The 22,113-nt window shown below is 45.8% G+C and overlaps 1 protein-coding gene and 1 pseudogene across 1 annotated transcript; one reads left to right on the top strand and one right to left on the bottom strand.

Annotated features, from left to right (window-relative positions):
- Positions 1-22,113, bottom strand: part of LOC135542790 (peripheral plasma membrane protein CASK-like) — a 54,293-nt pseudogene that overhangs the window by 20,359 nt on the left and 11,821 nt on the right.
- LOC135541083 (uncharacterized) lies at positions 2,590-7,601 on the top strand. The gene is made up of 5 exons (XM_064967205.1): positions 2,590-2,626; positions 2,721-2,813; positions 2,909-3,708; positions 3,996-4,147; positions 4,557-7,601. Exons 1-5 carry the CDS (start codon positions 2,590-2,592, stop codon positions 5,827-5,829), a joined length of 2,355 nt encoding a protein of 784 aa, XP_064823277.1. The 3' UTR covers positions 5,830-7,601.

Raw genomic sequence — 22,113 nt, 5'->3', positions numbered from 1 at the left:
GTATTCGGCCCCCTTGAACTTTGCGACCTTTTGCCACATTTCAGGCTTCAAACATAAAGATATAAAACTGTATTTTTTGTGAAGAATCAACAACAAGTGGGACACAATCATGAAGTGGAACGACATTTATTGGATATTTCAAACGTTTTTAACAAATCAAAAACTGAAAAATTGGGCGTGCAAAATTATTCAGCCCCTTTACTTTCAGTGCAGCAAACTCTCTCCAGAAGTTCAGTGAGGATCTCTGAATGATCCAATGTTGACCTAAATGACTAATGATGATAAATACAATCCACCTGTGTGTAATCAAGTCTCCGTATAAATGCACCTGCACTGTGATAGTCTCAGAGGTCCGTTAAAAGCGCAGAGAGCATCATGAAGAACAAGGAACACACCAGGCAGGTCCGAGATACTGTTGTGAAGAAGTTTAAAGCCGGATTGGGATACAAAAAGATTTCACAAGCTTTAAACATCCCAAGGAGCACTGTGCAAGCGATAATATTGAAATGGAAGGAGTATCAGTCCACTGCAAATCTACCAAGACCTGGCCGTCCCTCTAAACTTTCAGCTCATACAAGGAGAAGACTGATCAGAGATGCAGCCAAGAGGCCCATGATCACTCTGGATGAACTGCAGAGATCTACAGCTGAGGTGGGAGACTCTGTCCATAGGACAACAAACAGTCGTATATTGCACAAATCTGGCCTTTATGGAAGAGTGGCAAGAAGAAAGCCATTTCTTAAAGATATCCATAAAAGTGTTGTTTAAAGTTTGCCACAAACCACCTGGGAGACACACCAAACATGTGGAAGAAGGTGCTCTGGTCAGATGAAAACAAAATTGAACTTTTTGGCAACAATGCAAAATGTTATGTTTGGCGTAAAAGCAACACAGCTCATCACCCTGACCACACCATCCCCACTGTCAAACATGGTGGTGGCAGCATCATGGTTTGGGCCTGCTTTTCTTCAGCAGGGACAGGGAAGATGGTTAAAATTGATGGGAAGATGGATGGAGCCAAATACAGGACCATTCTGGAAGAAAACCTGATGGAGTCTGCAAAAGACCTGAGACTGGGACGGAGATTTGTCTTCCAACAAGACAATGATCCAAAACATAAAGCAAAATCTACAATGGAATGGTTCAAAAATAAACATATCCAGGTGTTAGAATGGCCAAGTCAAAGTCCAGACCTGAATCCAATCGAGAATCTGTGGAAAGAACTGAAAACTGCTGTTCACAAATGCTCTCCATCCAACCTCACTGAGCTCGAGCTGTTTTGCAAGGAGGAATGGGAAAAAATTTCAGTCTCTCGATGTGCAAAACTGATAGAGACATACCCCAAGCGACTTACAGCTGTAATCGCAGCAAAAGGTGGCGCTAAAAAGTATTAACTTAAGGGGGCTGAATAATTTTGCACGCCCAATTTTTCAGTTTTTGATTTGTTAAAAAAGTTTGAAATATCCAATAAATGTCGTTCCACTTCATGATTGTGTCCCACTTGTTGTTGATTCTTCACAAAAAAATACAGTTTATATCTTTATGTTTGAAGCCTGAAATGTGGCAAAAGGTTGCAAAGTTCAAGGGGGCCGAATACTTTCGCAAGGCACTGTAGATGGAAGGTTGCCATGTACCCCCCACCAGGCCCAGAAGACAGAATGAGGACTGTTCTACATGGTACATTCTGAATACTCTGTATGGGCCTCAATAAGGCCTTGATGGAAATGCAGCTGAGGCAACTTTCCAAGCCGTAGCTTGTGGTGGTTAACAATGACGGTTGGTTGGTTGGTTGGTTGGTTGGGGTGTGTGTGTGTGTTAGAGGGCAGTTTTGGAAAATCAACTACTACCTTATATTTCCCCTTAATGATAGCCTCAAACAGGCGTTCCTTGGTACCGTAGAAGGGCAGGCAGCCAGACAGCAGGATGAACAGGATGACTCCACAGCCCCACACGTCGACAGGCTTCCCATACGGCTCTCTCTTCACCACCTCTGGGGCCATGAAGTGGGGCGTGCCTACTCGACCTGGGGAGGAATGGGGGGTTCGAGTGTGGGTTTACACACAGATACAAGAGAGAGAGGAGAGAATGACAAATACACAGTCCCAGAGTGAATATAGAGTACCTCCTGCCACCAGGCCTGATTCTCCTAGTTGTATGGCCACTCCAAACCCCCCCAGCTTGACAGGAGCTGAGTTCTCCTTAGAGGCCAGCAGGACACAGTGAGGCTACAAGACAGGGACACAGAGAGAGAGAGAGAGAGACACAGAGAAAGACACAGAGAGAGATGGAGGGATTGGGTTCAAGCTTCATAAAAAAGTGCTCCATTTTGTACCATCCTATTGTAGTAAATCCTTGGTAGTGCTGGACCTAAAGGGTTCCTAGACGGGACAAAGGCAGAGGGCTACCTGCTTTACTGCAGAAACACTCCAACTGATAGCGAAGAGGAGAGGAGAAAGGAGGATGACGACACTGGACAGATAAAGAGAACACCAGAGAAAGGCGGAAGAGAGGAAACAGGAGAACATGGAGAGAAGAAGAGGTGGAGGATGAGGAGCAGAGCGCAGCGTTGGAGTACGTGACAGTCAAGGTATGTGGTCTCACAGCGTTGGAGTACGTGACTGTCAGGGTATGTGGTCTCACAGCGTTGGAGTACGTGACAGTCAGGGTATGTGGTCTCACAGCGTTGGAGTACGTGACTGTCAGGGTATGTGGTCTCACAGCGTTGGAGTACGTGACTGTCAGGGTATGTGGTCTCACAGCGCTGGAGTACGTGACTGTCAGCGCTGGTCTCAGCGCTGGACGTGACTGTCAGGGTATGTGGTCTCACAGCGCTGGAGTACGTGACTGTCAGGGTATGTGGTCTCACAGCGCTTGGAGTACGTGACTGTCAGGGTATGTGGTCTCACAGCGTTGGAGTACGTTGTCAGGGTATGTGGTCTCACAGCGTTGGAGTACGTGACTGTCAGGGTATGTGGTCTCACAGCGTTGGAGTACGTGACAGTCAGGGTATGTGGTCTCACAGCGTTGGAGTACGTGACTGTCAGGGTATGTGGTCTCACAGCGTTGGAGTACGTGACTGTCAGGGTATGTGGTCTCACAGCGCTGGAGTACGTGACTGTCAGGGTATGTGGTCTCACAGCGCTGGAGTACGTGACTGTCAGGGTATGTGGTCTCACAGCGCTGGAGTACGTGACTGTCAGGGTATGTGGTCTCACAGCGTTGGAGTACGTGACTGTCAGGGTATGTGGTCTCACAGCGCTGGAGTACGTGACTGTCAGGGTATCTGGTCTCACAGCGTTGGAGTACGTGACTGTCAGGGTATGTGGTCTCACAGCGTTGGAGTACGTGACTGTCAGGGTATGTGGTCTCACAGCGTTGGAGTACGTGACTGTCAGGGTATGTGGTCTCACAGCGTTGGAGTATGTGACTGTCAGGGTATGTGGTCTCACAGCGTTGGAGTACGTGACTGTCAGGGTATGTGATCTCACAGCGTTGGAGTACGTGACTGTCAGGGTATGTGGTCTCACAGCGTTGGAGTACGTGACTGTCAGGGTATGTGGTCTCACAGCGTTGGAGTATGTGACTGTCAGGGTATGTGGTCTCACAGCGTTGGAGTACGTGACTGTCAGGGTATGTGATCTCACAGCGTTGGAGTACGTGACTGTCAGGGTATGTGGTCTCACAGCGTTGGAGTACGTGACTGTCAGGGTATTTGGTCTCACAGCGCTGGTTTCCTGCCCTACTCTGCACTTCACTTCACACTGGAGAGGGAGGATGGGGTCTGTGTGTTCTGATGGTTGCTAACAGCTGACAAGGCGTGGTTGGGGGAGGTGTGAGAGAAGAACATCTCGAGGCACAGAGAGAGAGGACCAGAGAGAGGAAGAGAGAGGAGGAAATAGAGAGCGAGAGTGAGAGAAGGGAGGAGAGCTCAGAGTAACAGACTCATACGTTTGAGCAAAAGAGACAAAGAAAGAAAAAAGTGTGTAGGAGAGTAACCAGAGAAGTCCCAACACGATCCCACTGAACCTGACAACCAAGGGACAGTAGGACCAGGGGCTGTTAAAGGATATGTAACGACACACACATTCTGGACAGTGGACAGTCAAACTACAGCTGCAGAGTCTCTGACATGGAGGGAATCTGGATGGTGAGTGAGATCCTGTCTTAATAAAGACATCAGTGAACCTGTGTGTGTGAATCTGTGAAAACCTAAAGGCAGACCATGTTCTTTACTAGGTGGTGAATCCAAGATAGGTCATAGGTACAACACAATAATTGCACTTAAAGTAGTGGTTGATCTTTCATTAGTTATTTTCCTGCTACAGGGGAGTTACTTGAAATACAACATTGTGAAAGGGAAGTGGTTAATGTGGTGACATTTCAAAATAGATTAGTTCTTTGAGTGCTTTTACAGTGTTTTTTCAATGCAAACCGCCAAAGTCCCTTCCTGTTAACAGCCCACTTTTTTGTTAATGCATCATCTCTCTCCGTTTTTCATCCTTATCAATAATAAACATCTCTTCACCCCCGCCTCTCCCTCCCTCTATCTCCCACAGCACTGAAGATCTGCTGGGCCTAAAGACACCCCAGCTTCAACACAATGACCACTCTTCCCTCCTCCCCCCTTTCCACCTCCTCTCCCAACACCTCTTTGCCCCTGTCCTCCTCTTTGTTCCCCCTCTCCAATGCCACCTATCCCCCTTTACCTCCTCCTCTCCAAACCAGACCCTATGTAATCTAGATGACGGTGCCCTGCGCCTCCCCCTGGTCTTCTTCTACTCCCTCTTCTTCCTCCTGGGTCTGGTAGGTAATCTCCTGGCCCTGTGGGTCTTCGTCTTTCTCCACTCCAGGAGGAACTCTGTCCGGGTGTTCCTCATCAACGTGGCCATAGCTGACCTGGTGCTCCTGGCCTGCCTTCCCTTCAGAGTCCTCTACCATGCTAACGGCAACGGCTGGGTCCTCGGCCCCCTGGTCTGTAAAGTGGTGGGCAACCTCTTCTACACGAACATGTACATCAGTATCACTCTGCTGGGGTTCATTAGTCTGGATAGGTATGTGAAGCTGAAGGGGCGGGGCGGAGCGGGGAGGGGCCTGGCCAGGAGGCTGAGAGGCGGGGGATGGAGCTGGGTGGCGTGCGGGGCGCTCTGGGGGCTGTCCCTGGCGGCGGCCGTGCCCATGATCGCCATGTCGGAGGGAAACGAGGAACCTGGGAAGTGTTTCCAGTATAAGCAGAGGCGTGGGGCGAAGGGGAAGGCTTACTTCAACATGGCTCTGGTGCTGCTGTTCTGGGGGGTGTTCTGCCTGCTGGTGGTCTCCTATGGGAAGATAGCCATGCACCTCCTCAAGGTGTCCAGGGATAAACCTGACCTCCCCAATGCCCACCGCTACGGTAGCGCCGCCAGGAAGTCCTTCTTCGTGCTCTTCCTGTTCACCGTCTGCTTCGGGCCCTACCACGCCTTCCGCCCATTCTACGTCCTCTCCCAGCTCAGCCAATCCCCATCCTGCGATTACTTGCGCCTGGTGGACAGGACCAATGAGGTCATGTTGTTGTTCTCCGCCTTCAACGCCGTCCTGGACCCTGTGATGTACTTCCTGTTGTCGGGCTCGGTGCGCAAGGCCGCCGTGAAAGCCCTTGGACAGAGCCTCGGCCACCGGCTCCACTTCCTTAACGACGGGACTTCCAACAGCTCGGTATCAGAGTTCAGACGGACCTCTCTGTCCGTCACCTCCCCCAACACCGTCATTAACCCCTCCCATGAGCCCAGGACCAGCCTCTGTCTGATTAGCCCCACCCTCCGCCCAGGCGCAGCCATAGTGGCAAAGCAGTGAATTTACAGACCTCATTGTTTACCTTCATGGACTTTAGTTCTATTTACATTATAATGTATACCATGTACTCAACAACTGATGCATGTGACAAGGGCCAATGTCTTGAACTAGACTCAGTTTCCAAGAATGGACCTGACCAGATGTCCTGAATCAAAGTGATATACACTACCGTTCAAAAGTTCAGGGTCACTTAGAAATGTCCTTGTTCTCGAAAGAAAAGCACATTTTTTGTCGATTAAAATAACATCAAATTGATCAGAAATACAGTGTAAACATTGTTAATGTTGTAAATTACTATTGTAGCTGGAAACAGCAGATTTTTCATGGAATATCTACATAGGCGTACAGAGTTACATTATCGGCGAAACCCCAGTCTCAACGCGAAACCCCAGTCTCAACGCGAAACCCCAGTCTCAACGCGAAACCCCAGTCTCAACGCGAAACCCCAGTCTCAACGCGAAACCCCAGTCTCAACGCGAAACCCCAGTCTCAACGCGAAACCCCAGTCTCAACGCGAAACCCCAGTCTCAACGCGAAACCCCAGTCTCAACGCGAAACCCCAGTCTCAACGCAAAACCCCAGTCTCAACGCAAAACCCCAGTCTCAACGCAAAACCCCAGTCTCAACGCAAAACCCCAGTCTCAACGCAAAACCCCAGTCTCAACGCAAAACCCCAGTCTCAACGCAAAACCCCAGTCTCAACGCGAAACCCCAGTCTCAACGCAAAACCCCAGTCTCAACGCAAAACCCCAGTCTCAACGCAAAACCCCAGTCTCAACGCAAAACCCCAGTCTCAACGCAAAACCCCAGTCTCAACACAAAACCCCAGTCTCAACGCGAAACCCCAGTCTCAACGCGAAACCCCAGTCTCAACGCGAAACCCCAGTCTCAACGCGAAACCCCAGTCTCAACACAAAACCCCAGTCTCAACACAAAACCCCAGTCTCAACACAAAACCCCAGTCTCAACGCGAAACCCCAGTCTCAACACAAAACCCCAGTCTCAACGCGAAACCCCAGTCTCAACGCAAAACCCCAGTCTCAACTCGATAGAGGAACTCTGCCGAGAAGGTCAGCATCCCGGAGTCGCCTCTTCACTGTTGACATTGAGACTGGTGTTTTGTGAGTACTATTTAATGAAGCTGCCAGTTGAGGACTTGTGAGGCGGCTGTTTCTCAAACTAGACACTTGTCCTCTTGCTCAATTGTGCAACCCTTGCAAAAGGGTTTTCTAAATGATCAATTAGACTTTTAAAATGATAAACTTGGATCAGCTAACACAACGTGCCATCAAATCAAAATGTATTGGTCACATACACATGGTTAGCAGATGTTAATGCGAGTGTAATGCTTGTGCTTCTAGTTCCGACCGTGCAGCAATATCTAACATCTACATGTGAGAAGAGTAATGTAGGGTATGTAAACATTATATAAAGTGGAACACAGGAGTGATGGTTGCTGATAATGGGACTCTGTATGCCTATGTAGATATTACTTTCTTTTTTAAATCAGCAGTTTCCAGATACAATAGTCATTTACAACATTAATAATGTCTACACGGTATTTCTGATCAATTTGATGTTATTTTAAATGGACAAAAAATAAGCTTTTCTTTAAAAACAAGGACATTTCTAAGGGACCCCAAACTTTTGAATGGTAGTGTAAATGCCTGTGTCTGTCTGTTAACTAATATTGTCAATAGTATGTGACACAATCATTTCTGATATAACACTGTACAAAGCAAATAAATATATACGCTTTAAGCTCACATGTATATATGTCGCCTTGGTGTGAAAACTGAATGGCTGATAAGCATCACACAGTCCCCTCTACTGGTGGTATTAGGTACTACCACTACAGCAGTCTACTACACACCTGCACCATGACACACACACACACACACACACACACACACACACACACACACACACACACACACACACACACACACACACACACACCACACACCACACACCACACACACACACACACACACACCACACACACCACAAGCACACACCACAAGCACACACACACACACCACACACACACCACACACACCACACACACCACACACACCACACACACCACACACACCACAAGCACACCACACACACCACAAGCACACACCACAAGCACACACACACACACACACACACTTCTTACAACCCAAATCACAAGTATTCAAACAGACAAATACACGCACAACAACAAACAAAAACACATCTTTCATTAAACACTACATACACTCAACACAGGGGGAAGGTGTAACTTTGTGTAAACACACAAACAGACTGACTTACTGACATTGGTATTAACACACAAGCAAAAGCTCCCCTTATCCCCTCTGGGAGTCACCAAATGTGTCTGTTTGTGGGCAGGGCTTGCCCCATCTGGTCTGGCATTGTGGCCTACTGTATGTTAGAGAGGTAATCCTATAGTAATCACTGAAGCCGTGCTGTCTGGCCTGTCAAACAGGGTTGCAGCAGGATTTCTCCTTACACTAAACACTAATCCAGCCCCAGCTTAACTCACCTTCATTACTAGTTAGCCTACTACTACAACCCAATGGGCTAAGCTGATGTCGTTGGGTTAGTCGATATACACTCAATACGAGGAGACAGACGGTGGATCACCAATGGTTACTTCATTCGGTTTGAAATCAATAGATGCCATTGACAACAGTGCTGTTTAGATAAGGGGGAAGTGGGACTGGCGATCTGGGGTAAGGGAGCTTACCTTCACGTCACGGTGAATCACGTTGTTGTCATGGCAATACCGCAGCGCCTCCAAGATCTGTCTCATGTAGTGACTAAAAGACAAGAGTGAAGAAAAAAAAGGGGGAGAGAGAGAATGAAGAGGAAGGGGGAGAGAGAGAATGAAGAGGAAGGGGGAGAGAGAGAATGAAGGGGGAGGGGAGAGAGAGAATGAAGAGGAAGGAGGGGAGAGAATGAAGAGGAAGAGAGACAGATTGAAGAGAAAGAGAGAGAGAATGAAGAGGAAGGGGGAGAGAGAGAATGAAGGGGAAGGAGGGGAGAGAATGAAGAGAAAGAGAGAGAGAATGAAGAGGAAGGGGGAGAGAGAATGAAGAGGAAGAGAGAGAATGAAGAGGATGAAGGAGAGAGAGAATGAAGAGGAAGGAGGAGAGAGAGAATGAAGAGGAAGAGAGACAGAATGAAGAGAAAGAGAGAGAATGAAGAGAAAGAGAGAGAATGAAGAGGAAGAAGGAGAGAGAGAATGAAGAGGAAGGAGGGGAGAGAATGAAGAGGAAGAGAGACAGAATGAAGAGAAAGAGAGAGAATGAAGAGAAAGAGAGAGAATGGAGAGGAAGAAGGAGAGAGAATGAAGAGGAAGAAGGAGAAAGAGAATGAAGAGGAAGGAGGAGAGAGAGAATGAAGAGGAAGGAGGGGAGAGAATGAAGAGGAAGAAGGAGAGAGAGAATGAAGAGGAAGGAGGGGAGAGAGAATGAAGAGGAAGGAGGGGAGAGAATGAAGAGGAAGAGAGACAGAATGAAGAGAAAGCGAGAGAGAATGAAGAGGAAGGAGGGGAGAGAATGAAGAGAAAGAGAGAATGAAGAGAAAGAGAGAGAATGGAGAGGAAGAAGGAGAGAGAGAATGAAGAGGAAGGAGGGGAGAGAATGAAGAGGAAGAGAGACAGAATGAAGAGAAAGAGAGAGAGAATGAAGAGGAAGGAGGGGAGAGAATGAAGAGAAAGAGAGAGAGAATGAAGAGGAAGGGGGAGAGAGAGAATGAAGAGAAAGGGGGAGAGTGAGAATGAAGGGGGAGGGGGAGAGAGAATGAAGGGGAAGGAGGGGAGAGAATGAAGAGAAAGAGAGAGAGAATGAAGAGGAAGGGGGAGAGAGAATGAAGAGGAAGGGGGAGAGAGAGAATGAAGAGGAAGGGGGAGAGAGAGAATGAAGAGGAAGAAGGAGAGAGAGAATGAAGAGGAAGGGGGAGAGAGAGAATGAAGAGGAAGAAGGAGAGAGAGAATGAAGAGGAAGGGGGGAGAATGAAGAGGAAGGGGGGGAGAATGAAGAGGAAGGGGGAGAGAGAGAATGAAGAGGAAGGGGGAGAGACAGAATGAAGAGGGAGAGAGAGAGAATGAAGAGGAAGGGAGAGAGAGAATGAAGAGTAAGGGGGAGAGAATGAAGAGGAAGAGAGAGAATGAAGAGGGAGAGAGAGAGAATGAAGAGGGAGAGAGAGAGAATGAAGAGGGAGAAAGAGAGAATGAAGGGGAAGGTGGGGAGAGAGAGTGAAGTGGAAGAGACAGAGAATGAAGAGAAAGGGGGAGAATGAATAGAAAGGGGGAGAATGAAGAGAAAGGGGGAGAATGAAGAGAAAGGGGGAGAGAGAATGAAGTGGAAGGAGGAGAGTGAGGGAATTAGCAACACCACTACTTCTTAGAGAGCTCCTTCTAAAAGCACTTCATTACAGGCATGTAGAGTCCCCAAGGTTCTCATCGTCCTCCCACTGAATACAAGGCCACTTACTTTAAATGAGACCTTGGTTGAAAATGTCAATGTGACGTGCGTGTAACTGGCTACGGCTTCAATGTAGACAAAGTCCACATCAGCCCGCGTCACAATTTCAAAACACAAGTCAGCTCCGTCCATACCAGAGAGGCAGAGAGGAAATAAGGGAACCTAAGAGTCAAGCTTTTACCTGGCGACAGCTTCACTGTAGACAAAACCAGCATCCGCCCGCTTCACAGTCTCAAAACACAGGTCAGCTGTATCCATACTATGTCAGAGAGGTAGAAATCACATAAAACAAAACTTTATTGAATTTGGATTACACTGTTAGTACAGAACGTCAATAGGGCGGGACCATTCTAGAATTTCAAGTAAAATCTAGAACAGAAATTCTAGAATTTAGTCCATTCTAGAATAGAAAGTCAATAGGTGACTATTCAAGAAACAAAATGGCCGAAACACAACCAACTTACAACTCAAAGACCATGTAGAGCATGCCATCTGAGCTGTAGGTTTCTAGTAGCTCTACGATGTGAGGGTGCTTCAGCATGTGACAGATACTGGCCTCTCTCTTCAGATCTGTGGAAACAGGAGAGATAAGAGATGGAAACCATTTCTCCAGTATTGAGATGCATCCGTTGTCCTCATTTCCCCTTTTCAACACACTCTTCCTCTCCTCCTCATCTTGCCCCATAGCTTATAGGTGTGTGCCCTCCCTCTCTTTCTCCTGACCTCTCCACCGCGCTGACCAAGTTGGCAGACTCCAGTCGAAGCGCAGGAGGGAGGTTAAGAGAAGAGGAAACACCTCCGGCGCGTGTTAGTTTTTTCCCTCCCTCTCTTCCCCAACCACATAAACATCAAAGGAGATTAACATGGAGGGGTGCACATGTGTAGACAGGGAGAGGCTTGACTGCAGCGCGGGAAGCACACACAAGGAAGTAGCAAAGAGCGAAGAGCACAGTACACACACACACACACACACACCGAAGAGGGGAAAAATAGTTGAAAAAGCATTGGGAGGGAAAGAGAAGCTGTGGGAGCTCATGTGGCACGAGAGGCGTCGTCTGGAGTTAGACCCAGTCAGACACACTGCACTGTTGTTCTCCTCTGTTTTGCAGTTCACATCACCCTATACAGCCCTCATTTACACCCCCCCCCAGTCTACTGGTCTGCAGAGACTCCAAACGTGTGTGCGGTGTTGTGACGGGCCTAACTCATGACGTAAGACCCAGAGACAGAGTCCTTATTCTCTCACTATCTCTGTGTTGAGTCTTTCTCTCTGCATTCCTTGATCTCTGTCTCTCTCTCTCTCTCTCACACACAGAAGACAAGAGTACGAGTCAGAGAGAGGAAAACAGAACAGATGATACATGGTAGTAACTGAGGGGGGTATAGTCTAACAGTATGGATTTACTGGATAGTGTAGCAGGATGGATGTTTTATTTTACCTTTATTTAACCAGGCAAGTCAGTTAAGAACAAATTCTTATGTTCAATGATGGCCTGGGAACAGTGGGTTAACTGCCTGTTCAGGGGCAGAACGACAGATTTGTACCTTGTCAGCTTGGGGGTTTGAACTTGCAACCTTTCGGTTACTAGTCCAACACTCTAACCACTAGGCTACCCTGCCGCCCCACCCTGCCGGATGTGCTCTCTACACGCACTCATCACTGTTCAATGAAGCCCAGTCTGCCTGCTAACTCAAAATGTCACTGCTCACAATTAACACGACTGGTTTCTGTGAGTTTCTGTAAAACTACAGCAGGAGGGGAGGCATAGGTTAGTTTCATCGGGGGTCCAACTGTCTTTTCTGCCAGCGCTGTGGGGTTTTAAATGAAAGTGACATTTACGAGTTCCAACCAGCCCAACTCTACAGCCAGAAATCAATCTCTCAGCATTCAAACACACTGGAGGTCCTCTCCCTCTCTGTTGCTCTACTTCTAACTCTCTCTTTCTCCCCCTCTTCTTCTCCCTCTCTGTTGCTCTACTTCTAACTCTCTCTTTCTCCCCCTCTTCTTCTCCCTCTCTGTTGCTCTACTTCTAACTCTCTCTTTCTCCCCATCTCTTCTCCCTCTCTGTTGCTCTACTTCTAACTCTCTCTTTCTCCCTCTGTTGCTCTACTTCTAACTCTCTCTTTCTCCCCCTCTCTTTTTCTCCCTCTGTTGCTCTACTTCTAACTCTCTCTTTCTCCATCTGTTGCTCTACTTCTAACTCTGTCTTTCTCCCCCTCTCTTCTTCTCCCTCTCTGTTGCTTTACTTCTAACTCTCTCTTTCTCCCCCTCTCTTCTTCTCCCTCTGTTGCTCTACTTCTAACTCTCTCTTTCTCACTCTGTTGCTCTACTTCTAACTCTCTTTCTCCCCATCTCTTCTTCTCCCTCTCTGTTGCTCTACTTCTAACTCTCTTTCTCCCCTTCTTCTTCTCCCTCTCTGTTGCTCTACTTCTAACTCTCTTTCTCCCCCTCTTCTTCTTCTCCCTCTCTTCTTCTCCCTCTCTGTTGCTCTACTTCTAACTCTCTCTTTCTCCCTCTGTTGCTCTACTTCTAACTCTCTTTCTCCCCCCCCTCTTCTTCTCCCTCTGTTGCTCTACTTCTAACTCTCTTTCTCCCCATCTCTTCATCTCCCTCTGTTGCTCTACTTCTAACTCTCTTTCTCCCCATCTCTTCTTCTCCCTCTCTGTTGCTCTACTTCTAACTCTCTTTCTCCCCTTCTTCTTCTCCCTCTCTGTTGCTCTACTTTTCTCTTTCTCCCCCTCTCTTCTTCTCCCTCTCTGTTGCTCTACTTCTAACTCTCTTTCTCCCCCTCTTCTTCTTCTCCCTCTCTTCTTCTCCCTCTCTGTTGCTCTACTTCTAACTCTCTTTCTCCCCATCTCTTCTTCTCCCTCTCTGTTGCTCTACTTCCAACTCTCTTTCGCCCCTCTCTTCTTCTCCCTCTCTGTTGCTTTACTTCCAACTCTCTTTCTCCCCCTCTTCTTCTTCTCCTCCCTCCCTCTCTTCTTCTCCCTCTCTTTTGCTCTACTTCTAACTCTTTCTCCCCCTCTTCTTCTTCTCCCTCTCTTCTTCTCCCAACTCTCTTTCTCCCCTCTCTGTTGCTCTACTTCCAACTCTCTTTCTCCCCTTTCTTCTTCTCCTCCCTCCCTCTCTTCTTCTCCCTCTCTTTTGCTCTACTTCTAACTCTTTCTCCCCCTCTTCTTCTTCTCCCTCTCTTCTTCTCCCAACTCTCTTTCTCCCCTCTCTGTTGCTCTACTTCCAACTCTCTTTCTCCCCTTTCTTCTTCTCCCTCTCTGTTGCTCTACTTCTAACTCTCTTTCTCCCCTCTCTTCTTCTCCCTCTCTGTTGCTCTACTTCTAACTCTCTTTCTCCCCTCTCTTCTTCTCCCTTTCTGTTGCTCAAGTTCTAACTCTCTTTCTCCACCTCTTCTTCTTCTCCTAACTCACTTTATCCCCTCTCTTCTTCTCCCTCTCTGTTGCTCTACTTCCAACTCTCTTTCTCCCCCTCTTCTTCTTCTCCCTCTGTTGCACTACTTCTAACTCTCTTTCTCCCTCTCTGTTGCTCTACTTCTAACTCTCTTTCTCCCCCTCTTCTTCTTCTCCATCTCTTCTTCTCCCTCTCTGTTGCTCTACTTCTAACTCTTTCTCCCCCTCTCTTCTCTCTCTCTCTGTTGCTCTACTTCTAACTCTCTTTCTCCCCCTCTTCTTCTTCTCCATCTCTTCTTCTCCCTCTGTTGCTCTACTTCTCAGTTTCCTAGGTTCTTCCAGACTCTATATTAGTTTACTAGGTTATTCCAGACTCTATATCAGTTTATTAGGTTCTTCCAGACTCTATATCAGTTTACTAGGTTCTTCCAGACTCTATATTAGTTTACTAGGTTATCCCAGACCCTCTCAGTTTACTAGGTTCTTCCAGACTCTATATTAGTTTACAAGGTTATTCCAGACTCTATATCAGTTTACTAGGTTCTTCCAGACCCTCTATCAGTTTACAAGGTTCTTCTAGAGCCAGACTCTATATCAGTTTACTAGGTTCTTCCAGACGCTATATCAGTTTACTAGGTTATTCCAGAGCCAGACTCTATATCAGTTTACTAGGTTCTTCCAGACTCTATATCAGTTTACTAGGTTCTTCCAGATTCTTTATCAGTTTACTAGGTTCTTCCAGACTCTTTATCAGTTTACTAGGTTCTTCCAGACTACACATCAGTTTACTAGGTTCTTCCAGACTACACATCAGTTTACTAGGTTCTTCCAGACTCTACATCAGTTTATTGGGTTCTTCCAGACTACACATCAGTTTACTAGGTTCTTCCAGACTCTACATCAGTTTATTAGGTTATTGCAGACTCTATATTAGTTTACTAGGTTATCCCAGACCCTCTCAGTTTACTAGGTTCTTCCAGACTCTATATCAGTTTACAAGGTTCTTCCAGACTCTACATCAGTTTATTGGGTTCTTCCAGACTACACATCAGTTTACTAGGTTCTTCCAGACTCTACATCAGTTTATTAGGTTATTGCAGACTCTATATTAGTTTACTAGGTTATCCCAGACCCTCTCAGTTTACTAGGTTCTTCCAGACTCTATATTAGTTTACTAGGTTCTTCCAGACTCTATATCATTTATTAGGTTCTTCCAGACGGTATATCAGTTTACTAGGTTCTTCCAGACTCTATATTAGTTTACTAGGTTCTTCCAGACTCTATATCAGTTTACTAGGTTCTTCCAGACGGTATATCAGTTTACTAGGTTATTCCAGAGCCATACTCTATATCAGTTTAATAGGTTATTCCAGACTCTATATCAGTTTACTAGGTTCTTCCAGACTCTATATTAGTTTACAAGGTTATTCCAGACTCTATATCAGTTTACTAGGTTCTTCCAGACGCAATATCAGTTTACTAGATTATTCCAGAGCCAGACTCTATATCAGTTTAATAGGTTATTCCAGACTCTATATCAGTTTACTAGGTTCTTCCAGAATCTACATCAGTTTATTAAGTTCTTCCAGACTATACATCAGTGTATTAGGTTCTTCCAGAATCTACATCAGTTTACTAGGTTCTTCCAGACTCTATATCAGTTTATTAGGTTCTTCCAGACTCTATATCAGTTTACTAGGTTCTTCCAGACTCTATATCAGTTTACTAGGTTCTTCCAGAATCTATATCAGTGTATTAGGTTCTTCCAGACTCTATATTAGTTTACTAGGTTATCCCAGACCCTCTCAGTTTACTAGGTTATTCCAGACTCTATATCAGTTTACTAGGTTATCCCAGACCCTCTCAGTTTACTAGGTTCTTCCAGACTCTATATCAGTTTACTAGGTTATCCCAGACCCTCTCAGTTTACTAGGTTCTTCCAGACTCTATATTAGTTTACAAGGTTATTCCAGACTCTTTATCAGTTTACTAGGTTCTTCCAGACTCTTTATCAGTTTACAAGGTTCTTCTAGAGCCAGACTCTATATCAGTTTACTAGGTTCTTCCAGACGCTATATCAGTTTACTAGGTTCTTCCAGACTCTTTATCAGTTTACTAGGTTCTTCCAGACTCTTTATCAGTTTACTAGGTTCTTCCAGACTACACATCAGTTTATTGGGTTCTTCCAGACTCTATATCAGTTACTAGGTTCTTCCAGACGCTATATCAGTTTACTAGGTTCTTCCAGACTACACATCAGTTTATTAGGTTATTGCAGACTCTATATTAGTTTACTAGGTTATCCCAGACCCTCTCAGTTTACAAGGTTCTTCCAGACTCTATATCAGTTACTAGGTTCTTCCAGACTCCATATTAGTTTACTAGGTTCTTCCAGACTCTATATCAGTTTACTAGGTTCTTCCAGACTCAATATCAGTTTACTAGGTTCTTCCAGACTCTATATCAGTTTATTAGGTTCTTCCAGACGGTATATCAGTTTATTAGGTTCTTCCAGACTCTATATTAGTTTACTAGGTTCTTCCAGACTCTATATCAGTTTACTAGATTCTTCCAGACGGTATATCAGTTTACTAGGTTATTCCAGAGCCAGACTCTATATCAGTTTAATAGGTTATTCCAGACTCTATATCAGTTTACTAGGTTCTTCCAGACTCTTTATCAGTTTACTAGGTTCTTCCAGACTACACATCAGTTTATTGGGTTCTTCCAGACTCTATATCAGTTTACTAGGTTCTTCCAGATGCTATATCAGTTTACTAGGTTCTTCCAGACTCTTTATCAGTTTACTAGGTTCTTCCAGACTACACATCAGTTTATTAGGTTATTGCAGACTCTATATTAGTTTACTAGGTTATCCCAGACCCTCTCAGTTTACTAGGTTCTTCCAGACTCTATATCAGTTTACAAGGTTCTTCCAGACTCTATATCAGTTACTAGGTTCTTCCAGACTCCATATTAGTTTACTAGGTTCTTCCAGACTCTATATCAGTTTACTAGGTTCTTCCAGACTACACATCAGTTTACTAGGTTCTTCCAGACTCTACATCAGTTTATTGGGTTCTTCCAGACTACACATCAGTTTACTAGGTTCTTCCAGACTCTACATCAGTTTATTAGGTTATTGCAGACTCTATATTAGTTTACTAGGTTATCCCAGACCCTCTCAGTTTACTAGGTTCTTCCAGACTCTATATCAGTTTACAAGGTTCTTCCAGACTCTATATCAGTTTACAAGGTTCTTCCAGACTCTATATCAGTTACTAGGTTCTTCCAGACTCCATATTAGTTTACTAGGTTCTTCCAGACTCTATATCAGTTTACTAGGTTCTTCCAGACTCAATATCAGTTTACTAGGTTCTTCCAGACTCTATATCAGTTTATTAGGTTCTTCCAGACGGTATATCAGTTTATTAGGTTCTTCCAGACTCTATATTAGTTTACTAGGTTCTTCCAGACTCTATATCAGTTTACTAGGTTCTTCCAGACTCTATATCAGTTTACTAGGTTCTTCCAGACTCTATATCAGTTTACTAGATTCTTCCAGACTCTATATCAGTTTATTAGGTTCTTCCAGACGGTATATCAGTTTATTAGGTTCTTCCAGACTCTATATTAGTTTACTAGGTTCTTCCAGACTCTATATCAGTTTACTAGATTCTTCCAGACGGTATATCAGTTTACTAGGTTATTCCAGAGCCAGACTCTATATCAGTTTAATAGGTTATTCCAGACTCTATATCAGTTTACTAGGTTCTTCAAGACTCTTTATCAGTTTACTAGGTTCTTCCAGACTACACATCAGTTTATTGGGTTCTTCCAGACTCTATATCAGTTTACTAGGTTCTTCCAGACGCTATATCAGTTTACTAGGTTCTTCCAGACTCTTTATCAGTTTACTAGGTTCTTCCAGACTCTTTATCAGTTTACTAGGTTCTTCCAGACTACACATCAGTTTACTAGGTTCTTCCAGACTCTTTATCAGTTTACAAGGTTCTTCCAGACTCTTTATCAGTTTACTAGGTTCTTCCAGACTACACATCAGTTTACTAGGTTCTTCCAGACTCTTTATCAGTTTACAAGGTTCTTCCAGACTCTACATCAGTTTATTGGGTTCTTCCAGACTACACATCAGTTTACTAGGTTCTTCCAGACTCTACATCAGTTTATTAGGTTATTGCAGACTCTATATTAGTTTACTAGGTTATCCCAGACCCTCTCAGTTTACTAGGTTCTTCCAGACTCTATATCAGTTTACAAGGTTCTTCCAGACTCTATATCAGTTACTAGGTTCTTCCAGACTCCATATTAGTTTACTAGGTTCTTCCAGACTCTATATCAGTTTACTAGGTTCTTCCAGACTCAATATCAGTTTACTAGGTTCTTCCAGACTCTATATCAGTTTACTAGGTTCTTCCAGACTCTATATCAGTTTATTAGGTTCTTCCAGATGGTATATCAGTTTATTAGGTTCTTCCAAACTCTATATTAGTTTACTAGGTTCTTCCAGACTCTATATCAGTTTACTAGGTTCTTCCAGACTCTATATCAGTTTACTAGGTTCTTCCAGACTCTATATCAGTTTATTAGGTTCTTCCAGACGGTATATCAGTTTACTAGGTTCTTCCAGACTCTATATCAGTTTACTAGGTTATCCCAGACCCTCTCAGTTTACTAGGTTCTTCCAGACTCTATATCAGTTTACTAGGTTATCCCAGACCCTCTCAGTTTACTAGGTTCTTCCAGACTATACTTCAGTTTACTAGGTTCTTCCAGAATCTATATTAGTTTACTAGGTTCTTCCAGAGTCAGACTCTATATCAGTTTACTGGGTTCTTCCAGACTCTATATCAGTTTACTAGGTTATTCCAGAGCCAGACTCTATATCAGTTTACAAGGTTCTTCCAGACTCTATATCAGTTACTAGGTTCTTCCAGACGGTATATCAGTTTACTAGGTTCTTCCAGACTCCATATCAGTTACTAGGTTCTTCCAGACTCTATATCAGTTTATTCGGTTCTTCCAGACTCTATATCAGTTTATTAGGTTCTTCCAGACTCCATATCAGTTTATTAGGTTCTTCCAGACGGTATATGAGTTTACTAGGTTCTTCCAGACTCTATATCAGTTTATTAGGTTCTTCCAGACGCTATATCAGTTTACTAGGTTATTCCAGAGCCAGACTTTATATCAGTTTACTAGGTTCTTCCAGACGCTTTATCAGTTTACTAGGTTCTTCCAGACTCCATATCAGTTTACTAGGTTCTTCCAGACGCTATATCAGTTTACTAGGTTATTCCAGAGCCAGACTCTATATCAGTTTACTAGGTTCTTCCAGACCCTTTATCAGTTTACTAGGTTCTTCCAGACCCTATATCAGTTTACTAGGTTCTTCCAGACGCTATATCAGTTTACTAGGTTATTCCAGAGCCAGACTCTATATCAGTTTACTAGGTTCTTCCAGAGCCAGACTCTATATCAGTTTACTAGGTTCTTCCAGACTCTATATCAGTTTACTAGGTTCTTCCAGACCCTATATCAGTTTACTACGTTCTTTCAGACCCTATATCAGTTTACTACGTTCTTCCAGACCCTATATCAGTTTACTAGGTTATTCCAGACCCTCTACCAGTTTACTAGGTTCTTCTAGAGCCAGACTCTATATCAGTTTACTAGGATCTTCCAGACTCTATATCAGTTTACTCAACAATCCCTCTTTATTACGCTATCAATATTTTCACACACAATTCTGTCTTTCGATTTCCTTATGATGCTGTCCTTGGCCCAGCTCTGACCGGAGCATCACAGATGGCACACCATGAACGCCAAAACCCAGGGCACTGCCACCACAATGTGACACACACACAGAACAGCATGACACGGCAGGAAACTGCATGGAAAGTTAGTATGCATCAGCGCTTTACCCACACACACACACACACACACACACACACACACACACACACACACACACACACACACACACACACACACACACACACACACACACACACAGCGCATGAGTGTGACTCTTCCTTACCCTCTGTGCTGAGGCCAGGGCTGGAGGTGAAACTGGCCACATCTACGATCTTCACTGCAAACTGCTGCCCTGTGTCCCTGTTGATACAGCGCCTCACCACACTGAAGGGACCCCTGGAAGACAGAAAACACAGTGGGTTGGTCACGTTTCTCACACAGACACACACACCAGTGCCTTGGGAATAGGGGGAAGGGGTCGATTTGGAATTCATTCTTGGATTATCTGGCACCTTTACATTCTCTGTTCTTCCCTTTTGGCCTTCAGTCATCACAGTGCAGTAACAATAAGCCAACAGCCCTGGATATGATGGAGCCTAATGCTAGAGATGGAGCAGCTAGCGACGTAGCCTAGCCGCCTCTCCTCCGCCTGGGGAATTACAGAAGACTGTGAAGACTGAACCATATGCTGAAGAAAATATCCCTCAGACATTACTCCATCTGTGAAACCTCCAGTGGGGTTGAAAGAAAGCCCTGGCTGACATACGTTTATCTCCTTAAGACAAAGGCGCAAGCCGAAAAACAACCACTGGTTCACCTCCACCTAGCTCCTTCCAAAGGAGTAGCACTGCTTCCCTTCCCCCCAGCTCCTTCCAAATGAGTAACACTGCTTCCCTTCCCCCCTAGCTCCTTCCAAAGGAGTAACACTGCTTCCCTTCCCCCCTAGCTCCTTCCAAAGGAGTAACACTGCTTCCCTTCCCCCCTAGCTCCTCCCTAAGGTGTAACACTGCTTCACTCATAGCTCCCTCCGAAGGCGTAACACTGCTTCCCCCTAGCTCCTTCCAAAGGAGTAACACTGCTTCCCTTCCCCCATAGCTCCTTCCAAAGGAGTAACACTGCTTCCCTTCCCCTAGCTCCTTCCAAAGGAGTAACACTGCTTCCCTTCCCCCTAGCTCCTTCCAAAGGAGTAACACTGCTTCCCTTCCCACCCCTAGCTCATTCCAAAGGAGTAACACTGCTTCCCTTCCCCCCTAGCTCCTTCCATTGGAGTAACACTGCTTCCCTTCCCCCTAGCTCCTTCCAAAGGAGTAACACTGCTTCCCTCATAGCTCCTTCCAAAGGAGTAGCACTGCTTCCCCATAGCTCCCTCCGAAGGAGTAACACTGCTTCCCTTCCCCCTAGCTCCTTCCAAAGGCGTAACACTGCTTCCCCCATAGCTCCTTCCAAAGGAGTAACACTGCTTCCCTTCCCCCTAGCTCCTTCCAAAGGAGTAACACTGCTTCCCTTCCCCCCTAACTCCTCCCTAAGGTGTAACACTGCTTCCCTTCCCCCTAGCTCCTTCCATTGGAGTAACACTGCTTCCCTTCCCCCCTAGCTCCTTCCAAAGGAGTAACACTGCTTCCCTTCCCCCAGCTCCTTCCAAATGAGTAACACTGCTTCCCTTCCCCCTAGCTCCTTCCAAAGGAGTAACACTGCTTCCCTTCCCCCCTAGCTCCTTCCAAAGGAGTAACACTGCTTCCCTTCCCCCCTAGCTCCTCCCTAAGGTGTAACACTGCTTCACTCATAGCTCCCTCCGAAGGCGTAACACTGCTTCCCCCCTAGCTCCTTCCAAAGGAGTAACACTGCTTCCCTTCCCCCATAGCTCCTTCCAAAGGAGTAACACTGCTTCCCTTCCCCCTAGCTCCTTCCAAAGGAGTAACACTGCTTCCCTTCCCCTCTAGCTCCTTCCAAAGGAGTAACACTGCTTCCCTTCCCACCCCTAGCTCATTCCAAAGGAGTAACACTGCTTCCCTTCCCCCCTAGCTCCTTCCATTGGAGTAACACTGCTTCCCTTCCCCCCCTAGCTCCTTCCAAAGGAGTAACACTGCTTCCCGCATAGCTCCTTCCAAAGGAGTAGCACTGCTTCCCTCATAGCTCCCTCCGAAGGAGTAACACTGCTTCCCTTCCCCCTAGCTCCTTCCAAAGGCGTAACACTGCTTCCCCCATAGCTCCTTCCAAAGGAGTAACACTGCTTCCCTTCCCCCCTAGCTCCTTCCAAAGGAGTAACACTGCTTCCCTTCCCCCCTAACTCCTCCCTAAGGTGTAACACTGCTTCCCTTCCCCCCTAGCTCCTTCCATTGGAGTAACACTGCTTCCCTTCCCCCCTAGCTCCTTCCAAAGGAGTAACACTGCTTCACTTCCACCCGAGCTCCTTCCAAAGGAGTAACACTGCTTCGCTTCCCCCCCTAGCTCCTCCCTAAGGAGTAACACTGCTTCCCTTCCCCCCTAGCTACTCCCTACAATGCAACACTGGTTCCCTTCCGCCCTAGCTAATCCCTACAATGCAACACTGGTTCCCTTCCCCCCTAGTTCCTCCCTAAGGTGTAACACTGGTCCCCCCCCCCCCCCCTAGTTCCTCCCTAAGGTGTAA

This window comes from Oncorhynchus masou, chromosome 6, assembly GCF_036934945.1.
Source record: "Oncorhynchus masou masou isolate Uvic2021 chromosome 6, UVic_Omas_1.1, whole genome shotgun sequence".
NCBI classification, from domain to species: Eukaryota; Metazoa; Chordata; class Actinopteri; order Salmoniformes; family Salmonidae; genus Oncorhynchus; species Oncorhynchus masou.
The sequence above is the reverse complement of the archived record's forward strand: the minus strand, read 5'-3'. Positions and strand labels throughout refer to the sequence as shown.

Excerpts from the sequence above, each read along its gene's own strand:
- LOC135541083 (XM_064967205.1), top strand. The coding sequence starts at position 2,590 with ATGTGGTCTCACAGCGTTGGAGTACGTGACTGTCAGG. Across the intron at positions 3,709-3,995 it reads TGGAGTACGTGACTGTCAGG|CCAGAGAAGTCCCAACACGA; the intron begins GTATTTGGTCTC and ends GTAGGAGAGTAA. Across the intron at positions 4,148-4,556 it reads ACATGGAGGGAATCTGGATG|CACTGAAGATCTGCTGGGCC; the intron begins GTGAGTGAGATC and ends TATCTCCCACAG.